At 52.2% G+C, this 26590-nt stretch overlaps 1 protein-coding gene across 3 annotated transcripts in view; it reads right to left on the bottom strand.

The window, feature by feature from the left end:
- Positions 1-26041, bottom strand: part of SH3BP4 (SH3 domain binding protein 4) — a 39184-nt gene extending 13143 nt beyond the window's left edge. The window contains exons 1-2 of one of the 3 annotated variants that reach the window (XM_030018240.1): positions 25948-26041; positions 2175-2397 (exon numbers count right to left, since the gene is read on the bottom strand). In XM_030018240.1, coding sequence (XP_029874100.1) covers positions 2175-2292 — 118 coding nt within the window. In that variant the 5' untranslated portion in view covers positions 2293-2397; positions 25948-26041. Of the gene's footprint in view, positions 1-2174; positions 2398-6271; positions 6352-24460; positions 24972-25947 lie in introns of those variants that run through there. The other 2 variants (XM_030018242.2, XM_030018241.1) reach the window with 2 other exon arrangements.
- Positions 26042-26590: the final 549 nt, after the last annotated feature.

Raw genomic sequence — 26590 nt, forward strand, 5'->3', positions numbered from 1 at the left:
AAGACAGGAGAAGCAGCAACTTGTTATCTTCGCCATGCAGACAAGTGCCTTAGCAACAAGCCTCCCCCTCAATGTAGGGCCCCATGCAGCTGCTCCTCTACGAGTCACCAGCATCCCAGAGCCTCACTAAACTCCCTGATGAACGATTCACAAGAAGATGTGTTGGATGGAGTTTTGAGGGAGTGGGAGTTGCTTCTTATCAGCTCTCCTTTTCACCTGGCGTGTTGGGATCTAAGCTCCTACAGGCACATGCTAGAATGGCAGGCACCCCCTTAAATGTTCACGTTTAAAATAACAGAAGTTAATTACAGGGGGTTCTCAATGATTGCTACATGGGAAGAGCCATTATCCTACCAATCTGCTCAGTGGTATCTCAAGGTCTTTGGCCACCAGCTCTTTAGCACTGCCATTGCACTCTCCATTTGCAAATAGTTATCTGTGCTGCTGCTGGTGAATGCCTGCTCTTCAAAGAGATGATGTGATAACCCAAGGTAACGTAAACCCAAGATAACTTTCAGCACAGGCTAAAAGTGCTCTCACTCTGCCATAACCCCTGTCCTGCACAAGTGAAACATGTTTCAGTGAAAGAAACATCTAAGGGCATGTCATACTCCTGCGTTTTCACATCACACCAGCCAAAAACCCCAGCATCTCATTCCTTTTACACAGCACCTATATTTCAAAGCTCCTCAACAAAAATTAACTCAATTTCTAAAGAACGTCATGTAGTTTGAACCCTCAGAAAGAAGCACAGCATCACCATCCTGCAGTGCTGTTGTGGTCCTAGTAGCATCTCCAATGTCACTTTCAGCAGTGCCAGGTGAAAGTCATCTTGCCAGGGGATCCCAATTACAAGCAAGATAGCTGGGTCAAGCCTACAGATACTTACACTGTCACTGTATTTATTGGTTTTGCTCTGACTTTTAGGACCTATTCCTGTAAAAAGCACTAGAAACAAGCTGTAGATGATGTTACATCAATGTTCAAATGTGTCTTATCTCACTAGACAGACCTAAGAAAACAAGGAGAGCTGGATTTTCACCAATACAAAGCTGCAAGAGAACCTGCTTCGATAGGCTCGAGAGCTCTCTAGAGGGAAAAGGGGGATTTAAGAAACACAGGCAGCCCCTAAAATCCTGGAGATGAATGGATGGCAGATCAGACTGTGCGTCCCTTCGGTCACTAGCTGCAGGCTGGCAGCACTTCTTGGACACAGAAACTACAAGGCAAGAGAAGATAGAGATGAGCAGGAAAAGTCTTTAAGCATATGCTAGGGATCAAATATTAAGAGAAGAGTTTGTACACATCCTAAACAACTCATCGTTAACCCACTTCCTCCGCCAGCAGGTAGGCAAAGTCGTGAGGACATTTATTCAGCGTAAAACTATATATAAACTCTGTATTGAAACTATTTTGCCACCCTGGTAGGAAGCCACCGTTAACTCGGCGCGGCAGCCGGAGCTGTCTGCAGGATGGGGCATTTTTGGTCTCCCCATCCCGTCCGATCAGACGGGCAAGTAGCCATCCCTGTGTGCCCCCCAGCTGTGCACGCAGCCGGCACAGCAGCAGGGTTAACACGGATGTGCTGAAACCAGCAAAACCCTTGGAGAATATGAGTAATTCCTATTTTTGCATTAAAAACAATCTAATTTGCAGTGAGAGCGTTTGATGTTTGGGTCTCTTCTTGCTACACCTGCAAAAGCAATCGCTTTTGTGCATGTTTATTTTTAAAGGCCCTCGGCACATGCTTAACTTCCACCCAGAGTTATTTCTTGGGATCCGTTTCTGCCGGGGGAACAGTTAATTCCCCTTTCACTGAACACGGCTTTTATGCTGGGTAAGGTAAATGCAGCTGAAGAAAAAGCAATAAAAAGAAAAAGGATTATTCAAGCAACCTGCAAGCTCCCAGCTCCAGGGAAGGCGAAAACAAACCCTTGCAACCGCCTTGTTGCTGTCACCTCTCTTGGCTGCTACATCTCTTGGTGTCAGGTCCATGCCCATCCTTGTACCCGTGGATGCGCTCATCAGCGCTTGCTGCTCTTCCCCATCAGCTGCCATCTGCTAATTATTAACCAACCCCTTCCTGGACCCTAGGGGTGAGAGGGTACACCCTAACCGAGGAGGGGGCATCGTCCCAACCCATCCCGTGGGGGTGCCCAGCCGTCCCTCCACACCTTTGACGTCGCAGAGGCTGGTCTCGGCGAAGCCCTCGCTGAGGTCGATGAGCGTCCCCTCCGACTTGCACCGCGGCAGGCCACCCGAGTTGGCTGCCCGGATCCTCTGCGCCGCCATCTCTGGCCTGCCAACCCCCGTGGTCCCGGGGAGCGCTAGGCGGCCATGGCCTCTCCGCGATCGGAGCCGGCTACGGGGACCCCGGTGTCACCTTGGGGAACCAGCCTGGGGGAGAGAAGCAAACCCCAGCACGTTAGCAAAGGCTCTGGGTCCCACCATGCCACCCACACGCCGACGGTGGTCTCCCCGGGCACACGCCAACTCTGCGGTGGTGGTACAGGAGAACATCCTCATGTTCTCCATAAAGCATCATGAAAGATAACCTGGATGCTCCTAATAAGCATGGAACTGCCAACAAATCACCGAGGGCTTTGGGTAGCGAGGGGAGCCTGGTCTTGCATGATGCTACTGCTGGCCACCACCCCGTACAAAGCATCCCTCTTGCCTTTAAGAGTTATTTGGGGATATATTGCTCCCAGGCTCATAAATTGGTCCTTCTCCCCATTTTGTAAGAGCTTTCAGGGCATCTGCACATTGCTGTAATACATATTTATAAAACCATCAAGCGCTTAGATGTTGTGGGACCCCAGGGCAGTGGTTAGCAAGCATGGAGGGCCCACAGGACCAGGCTTTTTGCACGGTCAGCCGTGTCATCACTCTTTCCCACCGCAGCACTGGGATCTCCTGGGATGGGGACCGGCTCTTCCCGCTTGCTCCCTGCATCCCTCCCCTTTGCCCAGCCGACCAGGCAGGGTCCAGGTAGAGAGACGTCCCTTCTTGCACTGACTGCCCTGCTTCACTTGAGGCAAAATAAAAATAATGGGGCTTTTTCTCCTTTTTTTTTTTTCCCCAGAAACACTTGCAAAAACACTTCCAGAAACCCTGTAGAAGAGCAGCTGCATCAGCATGCCAGAGGTGAGAGGAAAATTAACCCATTTCCCGCTGCCCGCAGAACACACCGGCATTTTGTCCGCTAATGCCGCGACTGATGCAAGCGCTGGTCAGACCTCCTGTGGTGTCACCTGTGTCCTCTGGGGCTTGGAGGGTGGCCAGAAAGGCCAGGAGCATGTGGGCGAGCAGGCAACCCTGGTGCCTCTCTGCTAGCTGAAGGCAAGGCTGGAGAGCACAGAGCCTGAGCCATGCTTTGCTCCTCCAGGTTTGTGTCAGGGAGCAGGTATGCGGTCTGACATACCTGGCATTATCCTGGTAAATCCTGCCATCCAGCATCCCTACAGGCATCCCTACAACCTGCTCCCTACAAACTTGCCATAAAACTCCAGCCTGGCTACAAACCGCCAACAGCTCTTAAAAATAAAGTCCTGCGCAATTACAAGTTCTATCCAAATCCCTTGCTTTAGTCTAGCACCCAAAGGGCTTTTCATCCACTCCTAACACTGTTTTTCCTTTCTCCCCCTCCCATGCAATTTTTTTCTCTCCCTCTGCTTGAAAAATCAGATCAAGCAGAAAACAACCCCCAAACCCAAATTCCTTAGGTGGGAATACTGAGCTGATGGAAACGCGAAGACAAGCGCCGATTGCTTTGGCTGCAGCCAGCTGTTATTAAACCAGCGGGTCTCTCTCCACCGGCACGGGCAAGGAAGAGCAGCAGCAAGCCCTGAAGGATTCGGTGCCCTTTTCTGGAATGCAGTAAGAGGAAATTTGCAGGGGAGAGCCTGAGCAGGAGATACTCCAGCCTGCTTGAAATGCTTCCCAAGCCATCCCCTGGGCCGGTATGCTGGGAATGCAGTTAGCTGGAAGGGATGCACCAGGCTCCAGCCAGAAAGGGAAGGGAGAACTTGTGTGCAAACACTTTTCCCTTTGAGAAGAGTGTTGCTTCGGGTCCTGCTGGGAGCACTCCAAGGGGAGAGGGCTTGGCAGGCATTAAATACAGAGAAACCAGGCTTTGAGTCAAGACTGTGCTTATCAGAGCCGGGCCAGGTAAGACAGGGGATTTGGAGCTGCCATCAGCGGCAAGAAAAAGCAATAAGCAGTCAGTGGGAAGCAAGGAAGGGAGGAAAGACGCTCTCGTTAGCTAGCACGGTTCATCACCCATTCAGCTCACCCCTTTGCAGAGCACCACCATGGCGGGCAGGGTGTTGTGTCTCATTAATGCGAGGCACTGTTTGGGATTGAACGTTTTCCAGCTGGCATGCAAAGACCCTAAACACTTACTGCCTCCCCCTAAAGAGACCCTGCAGACACTAGCTAGGTTTTTTTTTTTCTCCCTAGCTGGAGGGTTCAAGCCTTCCACAGCTCCACAGGCAAAAAAATCCAGCATGAGGTGCACAGCATTGTCGTTGCAGAAATAGCTCAAGTGGCAAAGTTTTCACTAATTTTAGTGATGCTTGCACACAATCCTGTTAAAAAAACAAAACCACTTTGACACCCTAAACGTCACCCCTGCTGGGTGAGCACTGCACGAAGCAAGAAAGAAACCAGGGACAGGTAGGTGATTTCTCCCATGAATCAAAGTGCAAGCCACAAATATATTTTTAAACACCTGCCTGGTAGTCCAGTGCCAAATAATTTTTTATATCAATCATTACAGCTGTGCATTGACAACTCTCACCGATGTATCCACATGCCTCGCACTGCCTGGCATTTGCAGGGATGCTCCCCCGTCCTGTATTTATGTAACTATATGAGAAGCTTTATGCTAAAGGTCTGGACAGATGTGACTGTGTGGAAAAACAGCTGGAAAAATCCCCCTTACATGCACCCTGCAGTCTCAAAAGGCAGCAAGAACATACATTAAAATGAGTGATTATGAAAAGGTATTTCCTCTCCCAAAAGCAGAATCTTGGCTGCGTCTCAGTCCGCTCTGGATGTAGCAATGCTCTCACACACACAAAAGGATGGGGGCACATGCCCCCCACAACTGGACTTGGGGTGGGAGCCGTTTTTTGGAGCCGACAGTCCCAGGGGACGGACCCGAGATGTTTCTAAATGCAGAGGCAGGACAGATAACCAGCAAGCCTTCAAACTTGGGCTACGCGAGAATAAAAGGGGACAGTTGGGAGCCGGGTGGGGGGAAACAAGGGTGGACAGGGCAAGGTTTGTTTAGAAATCACTTCTACAGCTATGGCTGAGACAATGGTCTGCAAACTCCTCTGAAAGCACTTTAAATATAGACTAGGATTAAATATAGACTAGGAAAAACCCAGCCCCATCTGTTTACCCAAAGCCATAAACAGCATCCAAAATGAATGGGGGGGGAGGAAACTGGTGAGCAACCAGAGCTCGTCCCGCACGAGCAAGAAAGGCAACAGCATCTCGTCATGCAACCAGCTCAAAGGCACCCGCACCCGCTTTTCACACCATTTTTTTCCTCCCACGAGGGAAAGGCAGTGCTGCAGGGTAAAATCCAACCCTGCAAGCCAGGAGGACCTGCTGCGTGCTTCCCTCATCCCGACAAATCCAACAGGCAGCTTTGCAGGCAGCATGCAGGCAGCAGCTGCCCGGGGAGGGGCTCCACGGTGGTTACACCCCACAGTACCAGCCATGTCACTATTCTTTCCAAAATCCTAAACAGGCTTTGCTGAGGGCTGGGCAAAGCTTTAGGGAAGCCCCGACAAGCACGTTCCCACACCTGCTGGCTGGCACCCTGTGAATCCTCACCGGCTTCCTGGGGCACAGAAGCGGCAGGGATGGTGCGCGGTGGGGGGATGCAGGGCTTCTCTCTGGATACCCCTTGCTCCTACGCCGGCATCGCGTGGGGTGACGCAGCAGCTGTGTCACCTCCCCTGCCCATCTGCTGGGCTTCTGCTTGGCAGGGACATCACGGGACACCCATCCTGTGAGTCACCCGTCAGGGGAACAGCAGAGCTGTCTTCAACAAGGACTTGCAGAGCATGGATTGATTTAACTTTGCATTAGCTGGGGCTGTGAATAACGTTTTTGGGAAGGGACAGATGGAACATGCAGACCTAGCCACGCTCCTCTCTGCAGAGAGGCTGGCTACTTCTCAAGGTGTAGAAACGCTGTTACGAGCAAGCTGGGGAGCAGCAAGGATCTCCAGGGTCTTGAATCAGTGCTCTACCTGCTCCTGGATCTCCTCTCCACCAGGCATGGAGCAGCAGCAGGTTTGGGGGGGGTCTAGGGCTGGTGACGGTGTAGCACCTATTTAAAAAAACTTATTAAAACCTATTAAAGAAAACAACCCCCAAGGACTCTTTCCTGCAGCATTTGAACGCACAGCATTCAGCTTTCTAACAGCAGCATTTCCCGGCGTGCAGTGGCACAGAAAAGGTTAAAAATAACTTCTGCAAACTGTCTGGTATGGCTTAGCCCGGAAACCCAACCACAGGGTTTCCCGTCCTGGCCCCGCAGACCCAGGGGAGCCTCCTGAGACCCCCCGGCACAGGCTGATGGTGGCATGGCGGGGCCGGCAGCAGAGCCCCGTCCTTCCCAACGCTCCCAGCTCCATCCATCATGCCAAGCTGGTCCTGATGGGATTACGGTATGGACCCACCTCTGCCCGGACACTGAGCAGAGACATAGCATGGGCATCCGGCCATGCTGAACGGGGTTAGCAGAGAAAAGCATTCCCAGGAAAAATACTCACTGGCAGTATTAAGCCCTGTGTCCACGAGCAAAGAAATGCAGTAAAAACACATGAACACCTAAAAGTGCAAACCCTGAGGGTGGGAAGCAGGATCTGCTGCTGCCCAAGGGGGGGTCTTCAATGAGCACTGACTGCAGCCCAGTGCAGGTGGGAGAGGAGCCCTCCAAAAGCCTCAATGATGGAAAACTCCTGACTGCCAAGAATTTGGGCTGATAAGACCTGGGAGGGCTGGCAGGGCTGAGTGGTACCAAGCACTATCAGGGCTGGAAATGGAGCCAGGTCTGTCCAAGTGCAGCCAAAGCTAGGGTAGTACGCGGTACCTGCCACCAGCAAAGGGAGGTGGGGAGGACTGATGCACATCTCTGCCCATCCCACAGCTCCCAGCCCTCCCTGGAGCTCAGCCAAGCCAGGGAGCTGCAGGGTCCATCCCATCACAGCACGCATGTGTCCATGCGAAGCATCAGGAACAGGAGCCACCGTGACACAAGATGGGCCAATCTTGCAATAACTACCATACCTGCACACCTGTTCTCCCTGTGAAACACATAAAAAGCCCCTCAAGCCCTAAGCCCATGGTACAAGTTCAGGGGAAACCTTCCACCTACCCTTGGCCACAAACTAAAAGGTGGGAAGAGAAGAAAGAGCTTCTAATCAATCACTCATCATCCTCTTCCCACATCAAAGCCAAGACCAACTCCAAGCACTTGTTGCTAATGGCTTTTAATTTGCCTTTTCCTTCTCCAAAGTCAAGATCCTCCGGCTCTCCTACAAACATAGAAGCGTTTTTGGAGGTTTCTTTTAAAAACAGTCAACTTTGCTTAAATACAAGTGAATTTAACTTTTTGTAGCTAGAAATTCATCTCCCAGAGCCACAGCATTACCCACAGAGCACATTCATCCTACGCAATGCATTTACTGAAAATGTTGCTTTTATCACAGTCACAAAACCTTAACTGACTCAAGACCACAGAAGCAGTCGCAAAAGAGACTCCTCCTGGAAACCCAGAGGACAGGCACAGGGGACACCCCAGCCCGGAGGGAGCTGACGACTCCCTGCTCAGGGACAGCCAAAAGATGTGCCTGGGAGCGCCAGCACAAACCGGATTCTGTCATGGCAATGTGCAATGGCCTCCAAAAGAGGCCATTTTTGGCCTTTTTTGGGCTAAAATTGCCAAATTTTAGCAAACAGTCTAATTTAAGAACTTGGTTTTGCCCTGCAGATTCTTCACCTTCAAGAGCTTCCTTGCGACTATGCTACAACACAACCTTGGCCATTGGGCTTAAGTTGCTCAACACACTTCTACCCACCAGAAAATGATCTGACCATCTAGGAATTTGCCTACTTTTTCCATGCTTGTATTACCAGATCTTCCAGCACATGTAAAAAACACAACATCCTCTAAACCAGTAACATCAGCACAGACCCAACCAGGCCCTCTACGGCCTCCTACCAGACTGGGACAGCTTTTGAAACTGCCGGTGTCTTCCTGCCACCCGTGTTGGCAAGGCGGACAGACTGACATTCTTGCAGCTCACCTCTGAGGTCAGTGCCAGACGGATGGGCTCATGGCTGACTCCCCACTTCCATGAGTGGCCATGTAGTGTATCCATCACTCGCCGCAAGCTATCGTGAGGAAGGCATGGCCCGAGGTCCTCTCAGGGCACATGCAGCGTTGGGAAAGACCCCCTGACTTGTCCAACCCCATCCCTTACCCCCACCAAGTGACCTTCAGCCTGGCATCTGCCCCATCCACCGGTCTGCCCAGCCAAACCACTGCAGGACACCATGGAGATGCCCTGCAGCACAGGGAGATGTCTTCTGGTCGTGGGATGCCTCCAAGGGTCTCCAAACATCTGGTGGTAACAAGCGCCAGCAGAGAACAACAGCTTTTGGTTAGGAGGGAGAATGGGACAATTCCTCCTCCCTCTCCTTTGTCCTAGAGACAAAGCATCTCGCTCCCTGCGATCCTGACCTCTTCAGTAAGGCAGTTTGAGACTTGCTGGTGAAGATGGGTGGGGAAGAGCTAGCTGCTATTGGTTTTTTCCCTCCAGAAGCCTGGGCCAGGCATTTTGCACGTTCGATGCCAGCAATGCCACATACGCTGATGATTCCCGACCTTGACACCTTTCTCTTATCTCTTCCTCCTACTTTGCCACTTGTGTTTGCAAAGCCAATGCTTTCATCTTCAAAAAAAAAAAAAAAAACAACCAAAGGTAAACCACCCCTTAAGACAACACAAAATATAAGCTCTTTGTACCAGAAAGAACACGTTAGCATGAACTCACGTACATCCCAAACAAGCCTTGGAGCTCCCGATGTGGCAGAACAGAAGATGTGTTGTTTTGTCCCTTTTCTAGCAAACAAGGGACTTGAGGAAATATCGGGACCTCCCATCCCTCCTGCAGCACCCTCATCTCCCAGGGGTTTGCTTTGGACCCAATCCCCACTGCGCATGGCAAGTGGCGGGGATGCTCGCACTCAGCATCCCTGCTTGGGCATCGCAACGGCAGCAGAGCCAGCTGGCGAGCAGAGCCCCGTGCTACGCCGTCCCCTCCAGCCCCTGCCAAGCCCCATGGAAAAATCCTGCCTGCAAGCTTTAAGCTTGGCTCAGCTCCTGCTGGCTGAGCCTGCTTCCAGGCGAGGGCAAGCCAAACACAGGAGGTTTGATGAGGCAGAGGTAGAAGGGAGAAAAAAAAGAAAAAAAAGAGAAAAAAAAAGTAATTACAGCTAAGCATGTGTTGCCAGTGTCTGCTGGCACCTGGTGTCTGTTACAGCCTCCCTGATGGGGATGTCACCCTTCATGAGCGAAGCAGGAAGGATGGGAAAGTTTCCTTTTATAGCAACGACTTTGGAGCACGAGTCCCTCTGGATATCCTTCTCCAGCGCTGACTTTCAAGTGACTCAAATACAGATTAGGTGTCTTTGGCAGGGGAGGGGAGCGGGAGGGTAGGGGAAGAGAGTTTTCCCAGCAGGACCTCCTGCTGCTGCCAAGCACAGGCTCCAGCCCAGTACCCATCCACTGATTTTGGTCACCCGTGTCCCATACAATCAGCCACCAAGTCAGGAGAACGAACTGCAGAAGCCAGCAAGACTGGGTCGGGTACAGCCTGAGAGCCACTCGTGGTAAGGAAAGTTGGCTGTCTTGGCATCAAGCAGAGAGTAGCACAGATGTGCTGATTGCCAAGGCACAGGAGGTTCCCAGAGGTGCAGGTACAACCCTCGAGCATCCACAGCAACTTCAAAGCCCTCCCAAAAATCACTGAAAATGGTGCCAGTGTGGCAAAGGTTTAAAATGCCTGCAAGAGTAGGAAGGTGCTGGCAGTGCTATACACAGCGGGAACCCTCATGAGGTTTATAGGGCCATAAAAAGGGTGCTCCTGGGCTGACAGCCCAGGTCCTACTACCTGAAAACAATGCTTCACAGCAATAAAACCATTACGTGCACGCGAGTCCTGATAATATAGCAGGGAAGTAAATAAAGTTGTACTTGCTTCCACGGTTTCAAGGCTACCATGGGCTGCAAGACCAGTCACCCCCTCTGGCACCCCCAACAAAGCAAGACAGACGGATGTCTCCAGTGGCACAGTCCTCGGTGCAGCCGATGCTGCTAAAAACAGACTTCTCCATGCCACAAAATTAATACAAGAAAAATATAGTGTCTGCGCAAACATCTCATGGTGAAGCAATGTGACCAAAGGAGAACATCTCGACAGAGACGCTCTGCCCATTTTGCAACTTCAGCTGGACCTCTTGCCCAGGTTAGTCTTTCCTTGAACCCACATACACTTTTTGCTTCCACGATGTCCTTCAGCAAGGAACTCCATGGGTCTGCTTCCTGGGCAATGGAATACCCACCTCCATCAGGAATAGGCTCTCACCAGCTCCGTCTGACGTCCACTAGCCCTCATATCAGAAGAGGCAGAGTTCAGTCTTGATCCACCCTCTCCCTACTGTCTGCTCAATGTTCTTCCAAGAGGAAAAAACACTTCCTAATTCAGGTGGGGCAGTCCCAAAGGTGTTCTGTTTTTTTAACAGGGAGCTGCGGATGGACCTTCCTCTGCCAGGACAAGGAGTTTGCTCCTGCCAAGTCCCTATAGAGACCAACAAAAACATGAAAACCCAAAATCATATCCAGCACTGAGCTCCCAGGGGCTAAACGTAAAAGCTGTAAACTCAAGTTTAAAACAGTTGGAGGGAACAGGAGCCCAGGAGAGCACCTTCTTCCTCCAAGCCCTTGCAGCCCCTCCAAAGTCCTTTGCAAGCCCAAGAGCTCAGCCAGCGGCCAAAACGAGACTGCTCCTGAGGGATGCTTAGGGCCAAAAGCAAGGACCGAGTGCCTTTCAAACCAGAAGAACTCAGATTTGAGCTGGATTGGGCAACAGCACAAGCTCACGCAGGCAGTCGGTGGCAGAGGAGAAATGAAACCCAGATTTCCAGAGCCACAGTCCAGCTGCTGGCCACAGAGGGACACTTTTAAAGAAAAAATGGTCTTGTCTGACACCAGACATCCTGCCCATGGCTCATAGTCATCATCCTCTGCCTTGGAAGAGGAAGAAAATCTCTCCTTTTCTTTTTTAAGCACTGCAGACTAATCAGTGGGTTAACCTAAGGGCATGTCTGCACCCTGGCACAGACATCTGCACGAGCTGCTCCAGAGCAGGGATGCTGGACAAAGCTCGTCAGCTGTTGCCAGCATCCACTCTGCCTGTTGGTGGCACGCTCTCGGTTGATGGCAGAATGGTATGAACGCTGTGCTACAGCCCTATCTAGGATCATCACCAGGAAAAAGCACTGCTCCCCGTGTGATGCCATGATCGAAAAAGAAGCTATGGTCACCCATGAGATCTCGGGTCAACATCCACAAAGAGCAGACAAAGGGCAACCACGGAAAACAAAAGGAGGGGAAATGGTTTCCTGCCTCCACGGGTGCTGCAAGAACCGTCTCATTAACACCTGATTAACACTTGAGGGGGGCCATGCAAACCCCTCTTCCCCTTCTCAAGACACCAAATTAACCAGGGCAATGAAAACTTGAAGCACAGTAAAAGGCTTTCATTGAGAAAATCTTGGGAGCAACTCCCTATCATGCTACCCATGAGGGTCCCAGTCCCAGCAGTGTCTCCTTACTTAGATAATTTGGATGTTAATTTGGAGTTCAAGAGCTGTCAAAAGCTGAAGCAACCAAGTCCCTGAAAAGCTGTGCTTCCCCAAGTGGAGACGATGACAGAGCTTCAACTGCAACAACACTTCAGAGCCCTGTCTCCATCACCCTTCACTAATTTCGTCTTTGTCTGATGGAAAGAAGTAGCTGTTCTCAGCTGAATTGCTGGTGCAATGCGCAGAGCCACATGCTCTCCTTGTTCTCGGCTGCAATGTTGGGAAACCAGTCCCACCAGCGTGACCAAAAAAATCGGTCCTGCTTGGTCCTCTGGACTTACCTGACCTGCTCATCACTTAAAAAGAGGGTGCTGCGTTCAAGACGCAGATGCCGCAGGCAGGATGGGCACACAGCAGCCACCCATGGGTCACCCAAAAGGTGACTTTGTAAGCAGGCAGCGAGGACACGGCTGCAGCCCCCAGGTCAGCTGGACTTGCTCCTGACCTCGGTCAGGAGGTCCATTTTAGGAAAAAAAGCAGGGTTTTGTTCCCAGCTCGCTGCCTGAGCATGCCCACAGACACCGAGCAGCCACCACCTAGCAGCCAGATTCTCTCACTAACGAATAAAACCTCTTTGGATTATCAAACTGAAGAACACATTCAAGCGATGAGCTCGTGCAAAAGCTTACCCTTGATTTAATGTTCTTACACACCTTGCTGATTAGTCCAGGTACTGATCTGTTGGTGGATTACACGACACCTTCAGCTATGCTGAAAATGCTGACAGGAGCCAAAAACCATCACAAGCCTGAGTTAGGCAGAAACAAAAGCAATCAGCACATTGCAATGAATTTCCTCAAACCAGTGGTTTTTTTAAGCACTCGTCCTTGGTAAACATTTCCAAACCAGATTCCCCACAATACCTGGGTTTAAACAGCTTAACCATTTGCTGGAGCTGATGGTCTCATAGGAAAGCAACATGCAGGGTTAAACTGGACTTGGGGTTGCTTGCTCCATGGGATGCTCCATGTTTGACCAAATCTCTAGACCACGAACCCATGCTGGGAAGAGGGCAAGCTCATTGAGAGCATCACGATACCTGGAGAGCAAACCCCCAGGTGATGATGCCATTCTGGAGGTGTGTGGCAAGAAGCAGACGTGAGGACAGAAGCCTGCTCCAGCCCAGGGTGTGGATTAGGACTTGCTGCAAAAAGCTCTGGTCTTTCGATTTGATCTCACCTGCAAACCCAGCAAGTTGCAGACTCACCCCAGAAAGCATTCCCGCTTCAATTCAGAGCATGCTTTTAACACCAGACTCATTACACCGGCACAAAAGACCCTGTGGCTCATTTCAGGCAGTTTTCGGCAGCAAAATCCTTGCCTTAATTTAGATTAGGGCTTGTCCACAGGTAGGAATGAGCTTTCCAGGTGCAGGCACCCACCTCTGCCAGCCAGGAGGATGTTTGAAATAAACCAAAACAGGCCAGTGTTTATGCAACACAAGAGCAAACACCACGCCTGCTTGTTTAATTAGCTACCCCTGAAATTAAAGCCCATCAAACTGCACAGAGGCTTCGTGCAACCTGCAAATTAACTAGAGGGGAACGCAACCTGGGGGTGAGGGATGCCAGATATAATCCAAGCAGTGGCTTCAAGCACTTTCCATAACATCAACAGTGCCATGAAGGGAAAAACCCAAAATAACACCACCCACCCCATCTGTCTGTACTTCAGAGTTTTTTGTTTCGGTCTCGCCAGGTTAAAAGCTGCTCAATCCCATCATCATGGGTCAGATGGCTGATAAGAAACCGATTTCATCATTTTAAGACCCGAGCATTTATTGGAAGGGTTTATCTACAAACAAAGTTACGCACTTTGAACTGTTTAGTTTCACGTCAGTTAAAAATGCATGAGGCCCTTGTCTGGAAACTCTCAAAATTAATGCGGTATGAAATGAAAGCCCAAGTCCATTCTCATCAGTCTCCACCACGTGCAATGTCAAAGACATGCTGCTTCTCTGTGCTGGGACACTATCCTTAACAAAATGGGTGAGACATTTTGGGGAAAGATGCCCCTCTCTAGCAAGATGCTTGGGCACAGAAATAGTCATTTACATAAATTTGGCAAAATCTCACCTTTGCTCAAATTTGCTCTCGTTGCCAGACGAAGCAGAGTTGAATCTCAGACACGGTCTTTGCAGTGCTAGTCAACAGGCAAAATTAAAACGACACCTGAAAGTCATCTTAAAAGCAATGGAAGAGTTTTTTCCCTGCTTAAAGCAGAGCTTTTGTGGTTGAGCAGAGTCGGTTTCTACAACTTTCTGCATTGCACTTCTTGCAAGCACAAAACACCCTGCCGTATGCACATCAAACCATGGTGATGCATCTTCGCAAGGGCACCCCCTAAAAAATGGGCAACTCTAAGCCACCACGGAGGGAATATTTCCAAAAGGCAAGTTATTCCCTCTACACTGTCTCCAAGAAGTCAGCCCCAGGTGAGGCCGTAAGGAGATATACCTGCCCTCGCTTCTCAAGCCCAAGACATGAGGCCCTGAGGAACCTCAGAGCCTCCCTGTTTGAGCCTGAGAGCCGGGTGCTCCATTCATTCCCACTGAGATTTCAAAGGTAACAGACCACACCACCGCATTTCAGATTATTGCAGCTTGAATTAGGGGTGAAGCGTTATCAGCTGTGGTACGGGGTTGTCTTAGGCCAACACAAAAGCACCCGTATTAAGAGGAAAAAAGACAAAGTCGTTAGCAACAGCCAGGGAGGGGGATACAGAAAAGCCCAAAGCTTGTCCACTGTCTCTAGAAGAATGCCTCATTTTAGAAAGTAAGGACTAAAATCAGGTTAAAAAGCCCCACGTATTCAGGGACAGATGCTTTGGGTCAGCTGAACGTTGGGCCACATGCAGCAAAGAACCTGCTCCGTTTATTGATTTCTATGGAAAGCAACTTCAATCCCACCACTAGCTCTGTTTCAAGGCTGCTTTGATAACCACAGTGATGTGTGTATTTTCTTTTTGTCTCCATATCTAAAAAATGGGTTAGGACCTACAAGCAGCAGGCTTTTGGCTAGAGAAGACAATTCCAGGTACAACCAGCTTGCCACCATCCACAGCTGTCTTCACCGACTCGCCTAGACAACACCTCCTTTTCTCAGCATCTTTCACAGCAACACCCCAGATTTTCTTCCCTGCAGGACCAAGCTCTTCCATATCTCAACGCCATTCGCGTCCAGCAGTGCAGCAGATCTTGGTGCCAGCGATGGAGCAGCTCTGCAAGAAGAAGCAGAGGATGCAGCAAGAGCTTTCCAGGAGCTGAGGGATGCTCTCCAGCACAAGCAGCTGATTCCCACATGCAGCCTGAAGGACTCTGCTGTCAAAGGGGCCAGGGTCAGGCCAGAATTAGACACGCTCTTGATGGGAAAAGAGTGCCTAACTATCAAACCAATGCAGATAGACTCTTTTTTTTTTTTAATTAAAACTTGCTTGAAGTGACATATAAAAGAAGTGAAATCCCAGGCACAGCTGATGCACTAGGAGAGATTTATATTTAGAAGAATAACTTAAGTACCCAATCAACAGGAAGGAAATGGAAACTTTTTTGGCACTGTCCAGGAGAAAAGAAAACAAAAAGAGACACAGCCACGGCCACCCATTATTACTAAGGGCAACATCCACTGGCATTTTAGCCTCCCAACTCTCCACATTTACACTGAATTCAGCTTTTTTTCCATGCACAATCCCAGTAAACAACATTTACAGCTCACAGAGCCCACATAAAGACTATCAACCAAAACACATCATGTGCATTCACAAGACAGCTGGCATTATTATTACTTTTAATTTAGTGCTTACTACTGTCAGCTTCATTTTCAACAGGACAACTAACAACGTGTTAGCACTTCAGCATAAAGCAAATATACTGAGGTGATAAAAAAAAAAAGCCATTTCCAATTTTTGCAGACTGAAGTTTTAAGATAAAGCAGAGCACCTACATAAAATATAATCCTTCAAAATCTGCTGCTGCTTCTGCCACATTATTCATTTGGGAGCTTTTAGTTCAGAAGTCAGAGATGTGCTTAGGCGGATATCCGATCATTTCCTGGGCCTCATCCCAAATTTCTCTAACATTACTCACTTTTTTTGTGCAGGAAGAGGGATGAGGATTTTATACGTAAAGGCAAAAGGGAGAAAGAAGCATTTGCAGCACTATGTAGGAATTATAATGCTTAGGCTCAGACCGCTGGGTCCAAATGATTCCCACATATCCCATCCACAAAGGGAGAAAGAAATCAGGCTGATGCTCGGACTCCTCTGCCTTTGCACTGCTTGAGACCCGGGGATGAGCTGGGACCTCCCCAGGCCACCCAGGCGGGACGCCCCAGCACTGGGCAACAGATGCTCAGCCCACAGGAAGATGCTCTGCCTACAAACATCCCCACAGCAGCATCACCTCTGCCTGCCAGCCTCCCCTCAGGGAATTACCCTCTGCCCTGCTTCAACAAGCTGAATTGCCTCAATGCAGCCTTAAGCCAGGAACCACCCGCCCTTTCCCAAAGCAAAACGCCTCCCCTTCCCCTGAGCGAGCGAGGGGACCATCTGATGCAGCACTGGTATCACCGCTTTCAAGTCACAATCCCTTAAAAATTAGGCCAGACTGCAAATATTTTTATTCCTTTTATCCTGCCTGACTGCAGGGCAATCTGGACACAGCGATATACTCGCCCACCCCCCACCCCAAATGCACTTCTGAGGTGATTTTAGAGCCCATTTTTGGAGGCACAGGCACCACGACTGCAGAGACCATGGTTCAACCCTCAGATTGCATGAACCCAGGCAACGCTGATGCTCCATGCCTCAGTTTCCCCCCAGCGTTATCCACTGGTACCCAAACCTTTCAGGACACGCATCCCTCCCCGTTACTTAAAGGATGCATCTCTGCCCGCCTGTGCTGGGGTTTCCCATCATGGCCAGGTAGCAGGAAAACCAGCAGCAGGATGGCAGGCAGTTTTCCCCCAGGATGCCTGCAAGGCGAGGGTTTAAAACAGGGGTCGATGCATGGAGGTAAAGCCGGGACGGAAAGGTCACCGCTGCTGCGGAGCAATTGGAGGGAGGGGGTTAAACACTCGCCCTCCCCAAATCCCCTCTGCAGGGCCCTGCATTCCTCTGCTCAAACAGCGTGCTGGGCTAAAGCTTTTTTTGCTCACTGTTTCCATGCCTGGTCATGTCCTGCATCCTGGATTTGGTGAACATTTTAATAGCTCCTATTAATAGGCAGAGCAGGAGCTGGAGAGGCACCAGCTGCTCTGGCCAGTCGCACCTCCGAAGAGCCGCAGGGCTGTCCCGCTGCAGGGCAAGGTGCTAAAAATCGAGGCAGAGGAACAAACAAACAAACAAACAAGTAAGCCCTGCTCACCCAAAAGCATTTGGGATCTGCACTTAATGCCAACATGCCATTTTTTACACATCTCCTGGAAAAACATCTCCCATTCCCTGCAGGTCCAAGAGCAGGGATGGGGGATGTGCTGGAGACCACAGCACATTCCCCAGGGACTCAAATGAGTCGGGGGGTGCGTGTGTATCCCCATCACCAGGATGGAGTTGCGACCTTGTTTCACGGGATCTCACCACGCGCTGCAAGAGTCCAGATGGACCGTCTGGCTAATTGAGTTAATTAAAGCATTTTTCGGCAGCGATTAACTTTCAGGCGCGCCGCTCCGGAGCAGCTCCAGCTCCCTCCAGGGAGCATGGGCCACACCTCGGGAGCAGCAGCAGAGATGGAAAAAATTACTTGGAAGTGCTTACTGATGGCACTGAGCTGTTTCTCAGCAGCGTTTGCTGACTCCAAGCAACTTAGAAAATAATTAAAATAAAAAGACCCCAAACGCCCCAAAACCCAGAACCCCCCCCCAAACCTTCATTTATTTTTCACCTCCAGGCTGAACAGGACAGACTCCACATGCCCAGTGGAGCTGGAGAAGACCCAGGCAAGGCAAGGCTGTAGCGGATGGATGCACGGGAGGAGACCCACCACCCTGATGTCCCATACCCAGAGCATCTTTCCCTCGGTCCGGTGCAAAGCAGACGTGATAAGCTCCGGGAAGCGAGCAACGCTGCCCGTAACTCCTAGGATGATAAGCTGGCCAAGGCCAGAGCCGGCAGCACGGGCTATCCGTTTTGCTGACGAGGTAATCGCCATCTCCTAGGGACAGTAAATACTTTGTCTGTTTGCGGCCCTTGCCCAGAGATAACCAAGCAAAACGTTTGTGAAGGCCAAAAGAAAGGCTTGCCTTGTGGCTGCTGCTGTTTTGATCCCCGACAAGGATGGCTGCCGCAAAGTGCTGGAAAGGAGCCGTGTCCCAGGAAGCTGGTATTAAAAAAGAACCAAACCAAACCAAAACCACCCAAAAAACAACCCACCCTGTTGCTGGGGACCAAGTGCTTTCATCCCCTTTCTGCAAAAAACCTACTTGTCCTCCTCCATCCGAGCAAACGTGGGATGAATGCCTACAGAGGTACCACCCGTATGGAGGCTGCTCCAATAAATCTGCAGCCAACAGCATCCCTAGGTGAGGAGGAGCCAGCGCTCAGGAAGACAAGCTGCGGGACGCACCCCCCCATCTCCTCTCTTTTTGCTGGATGCACCCCCCCATCGCCTCCTCTCCTTTTGTAGGACGCACCCGTGCGTCTCCTCATCTCCTTTTGTGGGACATACCCCCCCAACGACTTTTTTCCTAACTCCAAACCCAATGAATTGCAAAAGACCGGTTGCTCCCAGCCCACGTACAGTAGGAAATATTCCCTGCGCTTTCTTACGGACTTTAATAGCTCAATCTGCACCAAAGGCGCAGGCACACGCACAGAAAAAAATACTACGGTTGCTTTTTGTGAGCAAGGGGGTAAAAAAAGCATGGAGGGGTTTGGGGCAGGAGGCACAGCGCTTGGGGAAGAGAGAAGAGCAATTTCCAAGGCTCGGTTTGCATGCACGCTGCCGGCTGGGAAACGCTTCTCATGCCTGCGGAGAGCAACCCCACCCCGGCACAGCTAATCTGATGGCAGGTTTTCAATGCCGCAGCCAGGATGCGAGGGGCTGGGGAGGGAGGCTGGCGAGGGGGGGAGAGAAAGCAAGGAAATGCCACAGAGGTGAGGACGCTTTTTCTGGCCGGGCGAAAGCTTGTTTTGTTTCCCTCCCTTCAGCTAGCTGCCATTTTCCGGAAGCTGGATCAGTTACAAAAAAATAAAAAGTTTCTCTTTGTTTAATTATAGCTGCGGTAGCCCTTGCGCCGAGGGACCCAGCGTCCCCCCCGGCTGCTCTGGGAACGGATGCGAACGAAGACGACAGCACGGCAGCAGGGAATAACACGGGAGTTAAAGCTTTAACGTCTCCCAGAAAGACATGACCCCAGCTCAAACAGATTATTTTTACTCCCGGAGGTATGTGAGACCTGGGAGGCTTCGGTCTCAATTCCCTGTGTGACCACCATATCAGTTATTCAAATTCCTGCTCTTTATGCTCCTTTCCTCCACCCTTTACCTGGTGTAGGTGTCTTCTAGATGGACAACTCGAGCATCTTCACCCGCCACATAGAGCAAACCGACAGACGCTCCAGCCAGCCCTGGCGCTTGCCAAAACCACGTCTGCACCGATGCCAACCTGCAGCCAAGAGGTCCAACTGACCATCCGTGGGCTTATTCCAAATTCAACCCCCCTGACTCAACGTAACGTGGCTCATGCTCCCTCCCCGAGCCCCAACACTTTGCCGGTGCAATGCCATCAGGCTGGCAGTGCCAAGCAGAACCTGCTGTGGGCCACCATCACAGGGGACCATCACAACTGGCAATGAACCCTCCAAAGCCCTCACCGAGCTCACCAGCAAGCTAACGGCAGCAGTGACTGTAAAACGTCTCCTGCCTTGCTCTTCCACTGACCGAGCCGGGGATGCACCATTGTTCAACTCCAAAAAAGCCTTTTCTGTTCCTAAGGAAACAGCCAGCGTCGTTCCAACAAGGCCACACACCATGCAAACGCTTTCCCACTAAAAGATGACCTAAAGCACTTTATACAGGCAGCTGCTGGATCTACCCCTGGAGAGCAAGCCAGGGAGAAGGAAAGGATAGCTTTGCACTGGGCTCATTTGCAGCACAGGATGAGCAACCCAGGCTAACAACTACATACCACAGCCGCGCTTCTTTGCTGTGTCGAAAGGGTGTTTTCTGGAGTCAGCTAGAAAACATCTGTTTTTGCTTCGTGGCAGTGATCTCCCCCCTTGAAAATGATGGGACACTCCCCAGGGCAACCCTCCCACAGGGCAGGAGGAGGGGGCAGAGGAAGCAACCTCAGAGCCTGCAGAGAACTGTGAAAAGGAAGGGCTTTCACATAATTTTTTATTATCATTATTATTATTATTATTGCAGCTTTCCCCCCATCATTAACAGGACTACAAACCAGACGTGCATTACTGTCCCTCCAATTTGTGCAAAAGCACCCAGATGATGAAGAAACACAGGAGAGATTAAAAAAAAAGTGACTCAGCCACCTTCTGCCTTTGTATTTTAATATGCACAGGTTTGAGGCTACGAAGTTGCTCTCACATCCATCATCTGCACATGCAGACAGCGTGCGTCAGCCGAGCCGTCACCGGTGAAGAGATGGGATGCAATGTGCACCGCCTTCTTGCTGATGGGTCTGAAGCAACACCTCGTCCCGGCAGAGCAGGAGCACCTATTCACGTAGGAGCATGCAGGAACATTTAGCCTTAGGACCTGCAAATTCATTTTCTTCTATCGGTAATGAGAGCGTTACGCTCCCCAGCAGCCCGTTGATACGCCAGCTGGGAATGACTACCTCTCGGCACTGAAAATAAACCCTTGCACAAATCCAAATGAAATCAGCAGGTTAAAAATAGAAATATTTCACATGGGGGCTGGGGGGGACTGGCCAAGGGGTTCATAACGGAGGAGCAGCAGACTGGCCAGCCCATAGACACTGCTAGGCTTCCACCAAAAAAAGGGATTAAAGATAATAGATGCTGCTTGTGGGACACCACTGATTTCTTCAAAAAACATGCAACTCACCCAAAATGTCAACATGCCTAGCAGACGACAAAAATGTGAATCCAAGGACAGGATGAAAGAGAGTTTGAAGTTTTCTGGTCAGCTCTTTGACCCATCAAAACCCAACTTCACCCTGGAAACACCATCAACATGCACAGGGGAGCGTGGCTGCCTCCCGGACCTGCAAACCAGCTGGAGCAGTGAAGGGGTTTCATGAGCTCCTTCATGCTCCTGTTGCTGTGAGCCATCAGAATACACCCCTCTCCATACTCCCACGCTTTTCTTTACAAGCCCAAGGGAGCAGAAATACACTGAAATCATTTGACTCCAAGGACCACCGGGAGAAATTAAGGACCCCAGGCTGCAATGAGGACCATAGGAGGTGATAGATGCCACAGGTATCCTCAAAAATTATTGCTCAGCGTGGTTCTGCAGATGGTTGCGGTGTTCCTGGAACCGGCACATCACTTGAGCATTCAATGAAAACCAGATGCGACCACCTGACCTGCTGGGAGCAAGTCTCTCCGCCTAGTTTAGAAAGCCAAGGCTCTGGGCTGGAAGGAAAGGGGCTTGTCAGGACATGTATGTGCCCACTGGAGGACCTGCTCCCATCAGCCAAAGTTACAGGTCCTGCAAGTGCTTTCTCCTTTTTTATTTTTAAAACCCGAACATTACTTATGGCCACAAAGTGAGCTCAGGCTGCAATTCGCACTTCTGAATTTAATAAACCCTGCAGCTTCGTAATTAAGAAGCAAGGCTGCCCTTGCATCCCCGTACCGACCCTTCAGGTCCTTCAGGGAGAGAAACCAGGCCCATCATCCCCATGAGGAGCAACCCTCCCGCTGCTCCCCAGCACACCCCAGGGTTTCGCTGCCCCTCTGGGGTTTGCTTCCAAGTCACGTCCGCGGCAGGCAGCAGGTTTTTCCCCGTGCCAGCTCCAAGAGGTCCGCGTGCTCCCTGCCCCAGCCAAGGCTGGCACAGTGCTTTTGACGTCCTCTTAACAATGACAGCCCTGTGCCCGAACACTGGCCCCTCAGCAGGGTTAATGCAGGGATTGTTCGCGCCGTGCTTGCAAGAAGAGAGCAAAAGCAAACCATCCTCTGCTCGCACAGGGACCAGGAGCGCTCAGGTCCTGAGTGGAACGATGGGGGACTCGTTTTGTGCTTTTTAAGCTAAAACCTCATTCTACAAATTTTAGGGAGCTGCCTGGATGGGTCCATCAGCTGGTGCTGACAGTGGAAATGCCTCCCGTACCGCACCGGGGCATCATTCAGAGGGCAGGGCACCCCACGCAGCACCCAGCTTTGCGGCTGCACATTGCTCTTGATAAACACCTTGCTGAAGCCATCATCTCCCACCCCAGGCTGTCCCTTTGCAAGCCTACATAAAATCCCCTGCAACAAACCCACCAGCCTGGCACCGGGCCTGGGCGTATCACCGCAACACAAGGAGCAAGCTATCTGTTTGGCATCCACAGCAACGCATGCATGACACTACCGAAGCCACCTATGAAACCTGACATTTGCCCCTGTCCCGTTGACTCTAGGAGGTCCTGACCAAGCAACTTTTAAGAGCAAACCAGAACAAAAGCCCTGCAAGGATGAAGCACTGAAGAACATTTCGCTGTATATATTGCAATGTATATATTCCACTTCATAAGCACAAATATATTTTCCAGCAGATTGATCCCCCTCTTTCAAACCTGGCTCGTCATTGGTCACTCGGGAAGCCAACATTTGGCTACAAAACTCCTCCGAGAGTTGCCATCCACAGCCAATGCGCAAGAGATGCTCAAGCCCTCTGCTTGGAGAACCCCTCCGCTGCTGTGAACACCCCCTCCACGATGCTGCTGGGTGCCTAAACACCCAGCGAGGACCACCCTTGGTCGAGCAGCGTCACAGCCAGCCCTGTCAACCCTTTGCAGGGATGGCAAACCTGACCTGCTGGAAACCCATCCCACCTCCTTAGCATCTCCCGGGGAGGCTCCAGGGCAGTCTGCAAAGCTCGAGTGTTTTCAGAATGGATTTTGGAAAGGAGAGAAAAGGCAGGTGCCAAACCTAAGGTTGAGAGACTCCGAGGTGAGGTTATTTGCATTCGTTTCTGTTTCAGCTGCCGTCAGAAATCCACCCACCAAACCAGAAGGTGATGCAACTTTCAGACCTCTTGAAAATAAGAAGAATAAGGAGGATGCAAATTCCCCTTCACGTCCTGACCTCTACAGCTGCTAGCTCCCTTTGCACAGACAGGCTTCTGTGATTAAAAGCTTCTTGCTGTACTTAAAATGTTTTTCTCATTTAAAAAAATGCAGTGTCTAAACCACCTCCTTAACATAGATACAAGCTCTTCTGAACAACCCCACCAGGCTAAAATAAATATTTTGCTTCACAAATAGTTTTCCTCTCATTAAAATGAAAACATAATTAGGATGTCAAGCACAGAGGCAAGCAACGGCTGCAATCACTCCACGCAGCACCGCGCTGCTCAGGCTTTATTTGATTAAAAGTAACAACGCTGCTATTTTTGAAAAGCATGCTCTCTTCCACAGCCCGACCGGAGTTATTTTGGAAATATATATATATGGAAAGCTGGCATCTTTGCCAGCAAAAAATCCCCACCCGGAAGGACACACGCTTAGCGGAGGCTGCAGGTCCACAGCACGCGGCACCAGTGAGCATCACGGGCAACTGCATCCTCTTGCTGCTCGTGCCCAGGGGGTTAAAGCTCGCCGTAGGAAGAGCACAGTGACCCTGGGCAAGCGCCTAACCGCTGGAAAGGGTAAGAGAAAAGGAGAAAAGAGAGGAAAAGGAGAAAAGGAGAGAAAAGGTGCTACTGGAGATGTCGCACGAGGGCACCTGTGCAAGGTCTGGTGCCGAAACTGCCGCGTGGGAGAAAAAGCCAGGATGAGATGCAAATATTCAGAGCTACAAGACATCCCTGGAGGACATTACTCTTAGTATTAGGGGTTTTTTTTTGGTTTTAAGCAAATCTGAGCATCCCGTTGCTGCAGTTAGGCAGTAGGAAATAAAGGATGAGTCCTTCTTCCAGAGTGGAGGAGGATGTTTTGCTGTCTAGACACAGATGTCAACACAACGCATATCCCCCTCCAACTTCCACCCAAGCTGCTGCTCTGCTCGTTAAGAGCCACAACTTAATTATTGCAAATCTCAGGTAGTGTTAGCCAGGAAGGGCAGGCTGGGGGGTAGCGATGGCCATTACACATGCTTCCTCAGCATCCCCAATGCCAGAGCACGGATGCTGCGCTAGGCATTTGCGTGCTCTTGCATGCCACACCCCTTTACACCTCTGGGTCCATAACAGGCTTCGATGCAACATGGCTTACCTAGGGCAGAGGCACAAAACCGCATCACGGTTGCCACCATCTTGCTTCGTACCGAAGTTGCTCCGAGTGCAAGGATCGCCAAGCTGCCCTTGTGGCTGAGGCATTTACTCCTGAACAGCTGCATAGCCAGGGATCCCCCCCAAAACCCCAAAGGGTATCCCAGTACCTGAGCCCAAGGCTACAACACGTCACCACCGATTCATGCCTCCCCGTAACACACCTTCTGCACGAGTCCACCTCTCCTGCAGAACGCTGTCCTGCGAGCAACGCTGCTGCAGCAACGGCCGTAAACCAAGCCTTGAATAGCATCCCCTGCTCGCAAAACAACCCCCCCCCCGCCCTGGGCAGTCAGCAAGGAGCAAAAAGGTCAGCGACCCCATGACATCAGCGAGCCTCGACTGGGCAAACCCTTCTGGAAAAAAGAAATGCCGGTGCAATGCTGTTAAAAAAAGCCCCAAACTCCCAGGGAACAGCCCACCCGTGGCCGATGAGATAAGAAAGGTAAGAAAAGCCAGCCCGGCCTCCTCCAGCCTCAGCTGGAAGACATCACGGCAAGTTTACGGGCCAGACACATCAGGAAACGCTTGCGCATAGTCCCCAGAGTCCACCCGGTCGCACCGCCGTGCTAAAAGCCCCCGGCGTCCGCCCGGCTGGCCAGGGTTCCCTGCTGGGTGCGGGGTTGCCAACCCCGGGACCTGACCCCCATCGCCCCCGTCCCCTTCCCGGCAGCGCCGGCGGGACTTGGGGGACAACAGGCAGGCTGCTGGGGCCACGCTAGCGAACACGAAGCGCTTGCAGGGTGGCTAATGCATGGGCAGGCAGGCAAGCCCCCCTAAAGCACGCGATGCTCGGGGCGCAACCAAAAGTTTCTCACGTCTGTGGGGCAGCAGGAGCGGGAGTGGGGCAGACCGCCCAGAGCACGCGCTGCTGAGGTGGTTCCCATCTTGTGCAAGCCAGGCTTCCACGGTGCCGGCACATCGCGCTTGCATGTGTGCACACGCTTCCACAGTGCACACACTTCCACAGTGCACACACTTCCACAGTGCACACATGCAGACAGCAACGCCGGCTCGCAGGGCAATGCACGCACACACAGCGTCCACACGCATATTGCCCGCACACGCCGTACCCACAGTAGCACAGCGTTGCACACGCACACTCGCGGGGCACCGCACCCGCTCGCAGCGCGTTGCACGCTCACACAGACCGCACGCTTACTTGCACGGCACCGCACGCGGCACCCCCCCCCCCCCGCACGGCGTTGCACAAGCACACAGACCACACGCACACTTGCACGGCGGGCGGACACACACCGTTGCACACCCGCACGGCGCAGCCGGTCCCGGAGCTCTCCCCACGCCCTAACGCCGCCCGGCCGGAGCAGCCGGAGGCGCGGAGCCCGGCTGCCCACACCGACCGACCGACCGTCGGACGCCGCCTCCCAGCGCTCCCGGCCGGCCGGGAGAGGTCAGGGTTGGGGGGGGGGGGAGGACGACACACGACTCCCGCCGCTCGCCCGCCCGGCGCCGCCGCCACAAACTTTTCCCCGCCGGCGGGGCGGCACCGGGAGCACCCGGCGGAGCCGCAGACGGCGGGAGAGCCGCTCCTCACCGGCGGTACTCCCCCCCCCCCCACCGGCAGCGCGGCGCTTACCTGGGACCGGGACCGGGACCGGGACCGGGACCGGGACCCGACCCCGCTCCGCTCCCGGCTCGCGCCTCCCCGCCCGGCACGGGCCGCGCGCGCGCCGCCCGCTCCGCGCCAGCAGCGCTGACGTCAGGGGGGCGGGGCCGCCGGCGGGAGCCGAGACCGTCCGCGGGGGGGCGGGGGCGGGGGCGGGGGGTTGGCGGGGGCGGGGGCGGGGGCGGGGGGGTTGGCGGGGGCGGGGAGCGGCCGCGTGCAAAGGGGCGGGAATGCGCGTGCAAGGCTGGGCGCCTGCCGCTGCGCCGGTGGGGGGCGGGGATCCTTCTGGGGAGCACCCCTTCGCCCGGGGGGGGGGGGGGGGTGTCTGGGGCAGAACAGGCGGGGGGGGGGTGTCCTCGTGCAAGGGGCGGTGCTCGTGCAAAACGGGCGTGCACGAGGGGCGTCGGAGCACCTTGTGCGAGAGGCAGTCCTCGTGCAAACCGGGCGAGCGCGGGGGCTTTGTGGGTGGGTACGCTCGAGCCCTTTTCCGTGTAGACCGGGCAATTTAGGTTTTATGGGTTGGGGGGGGGGGGGGAGGTGTGCATTTTCGTGCATTTTCGTAAAGGAAGCAAAGCCTCGTGGTGCAGCCTGTGTCGAAGCTCGCTGTGCTGTG

Source organism: Aquila chrysaetos, chromosome 6, assembly GCF_900496995.4.
Source record: "Aquila chrysaetos chrysaetos chromosome 6, bAquChr1.4, whole genome shotgun sequence".
NCBI lineage: Eukaryota > Metazoa > Chordata > Aves > Accipitriformes > Accipitridae > Aquila > Aquila chrysaetos.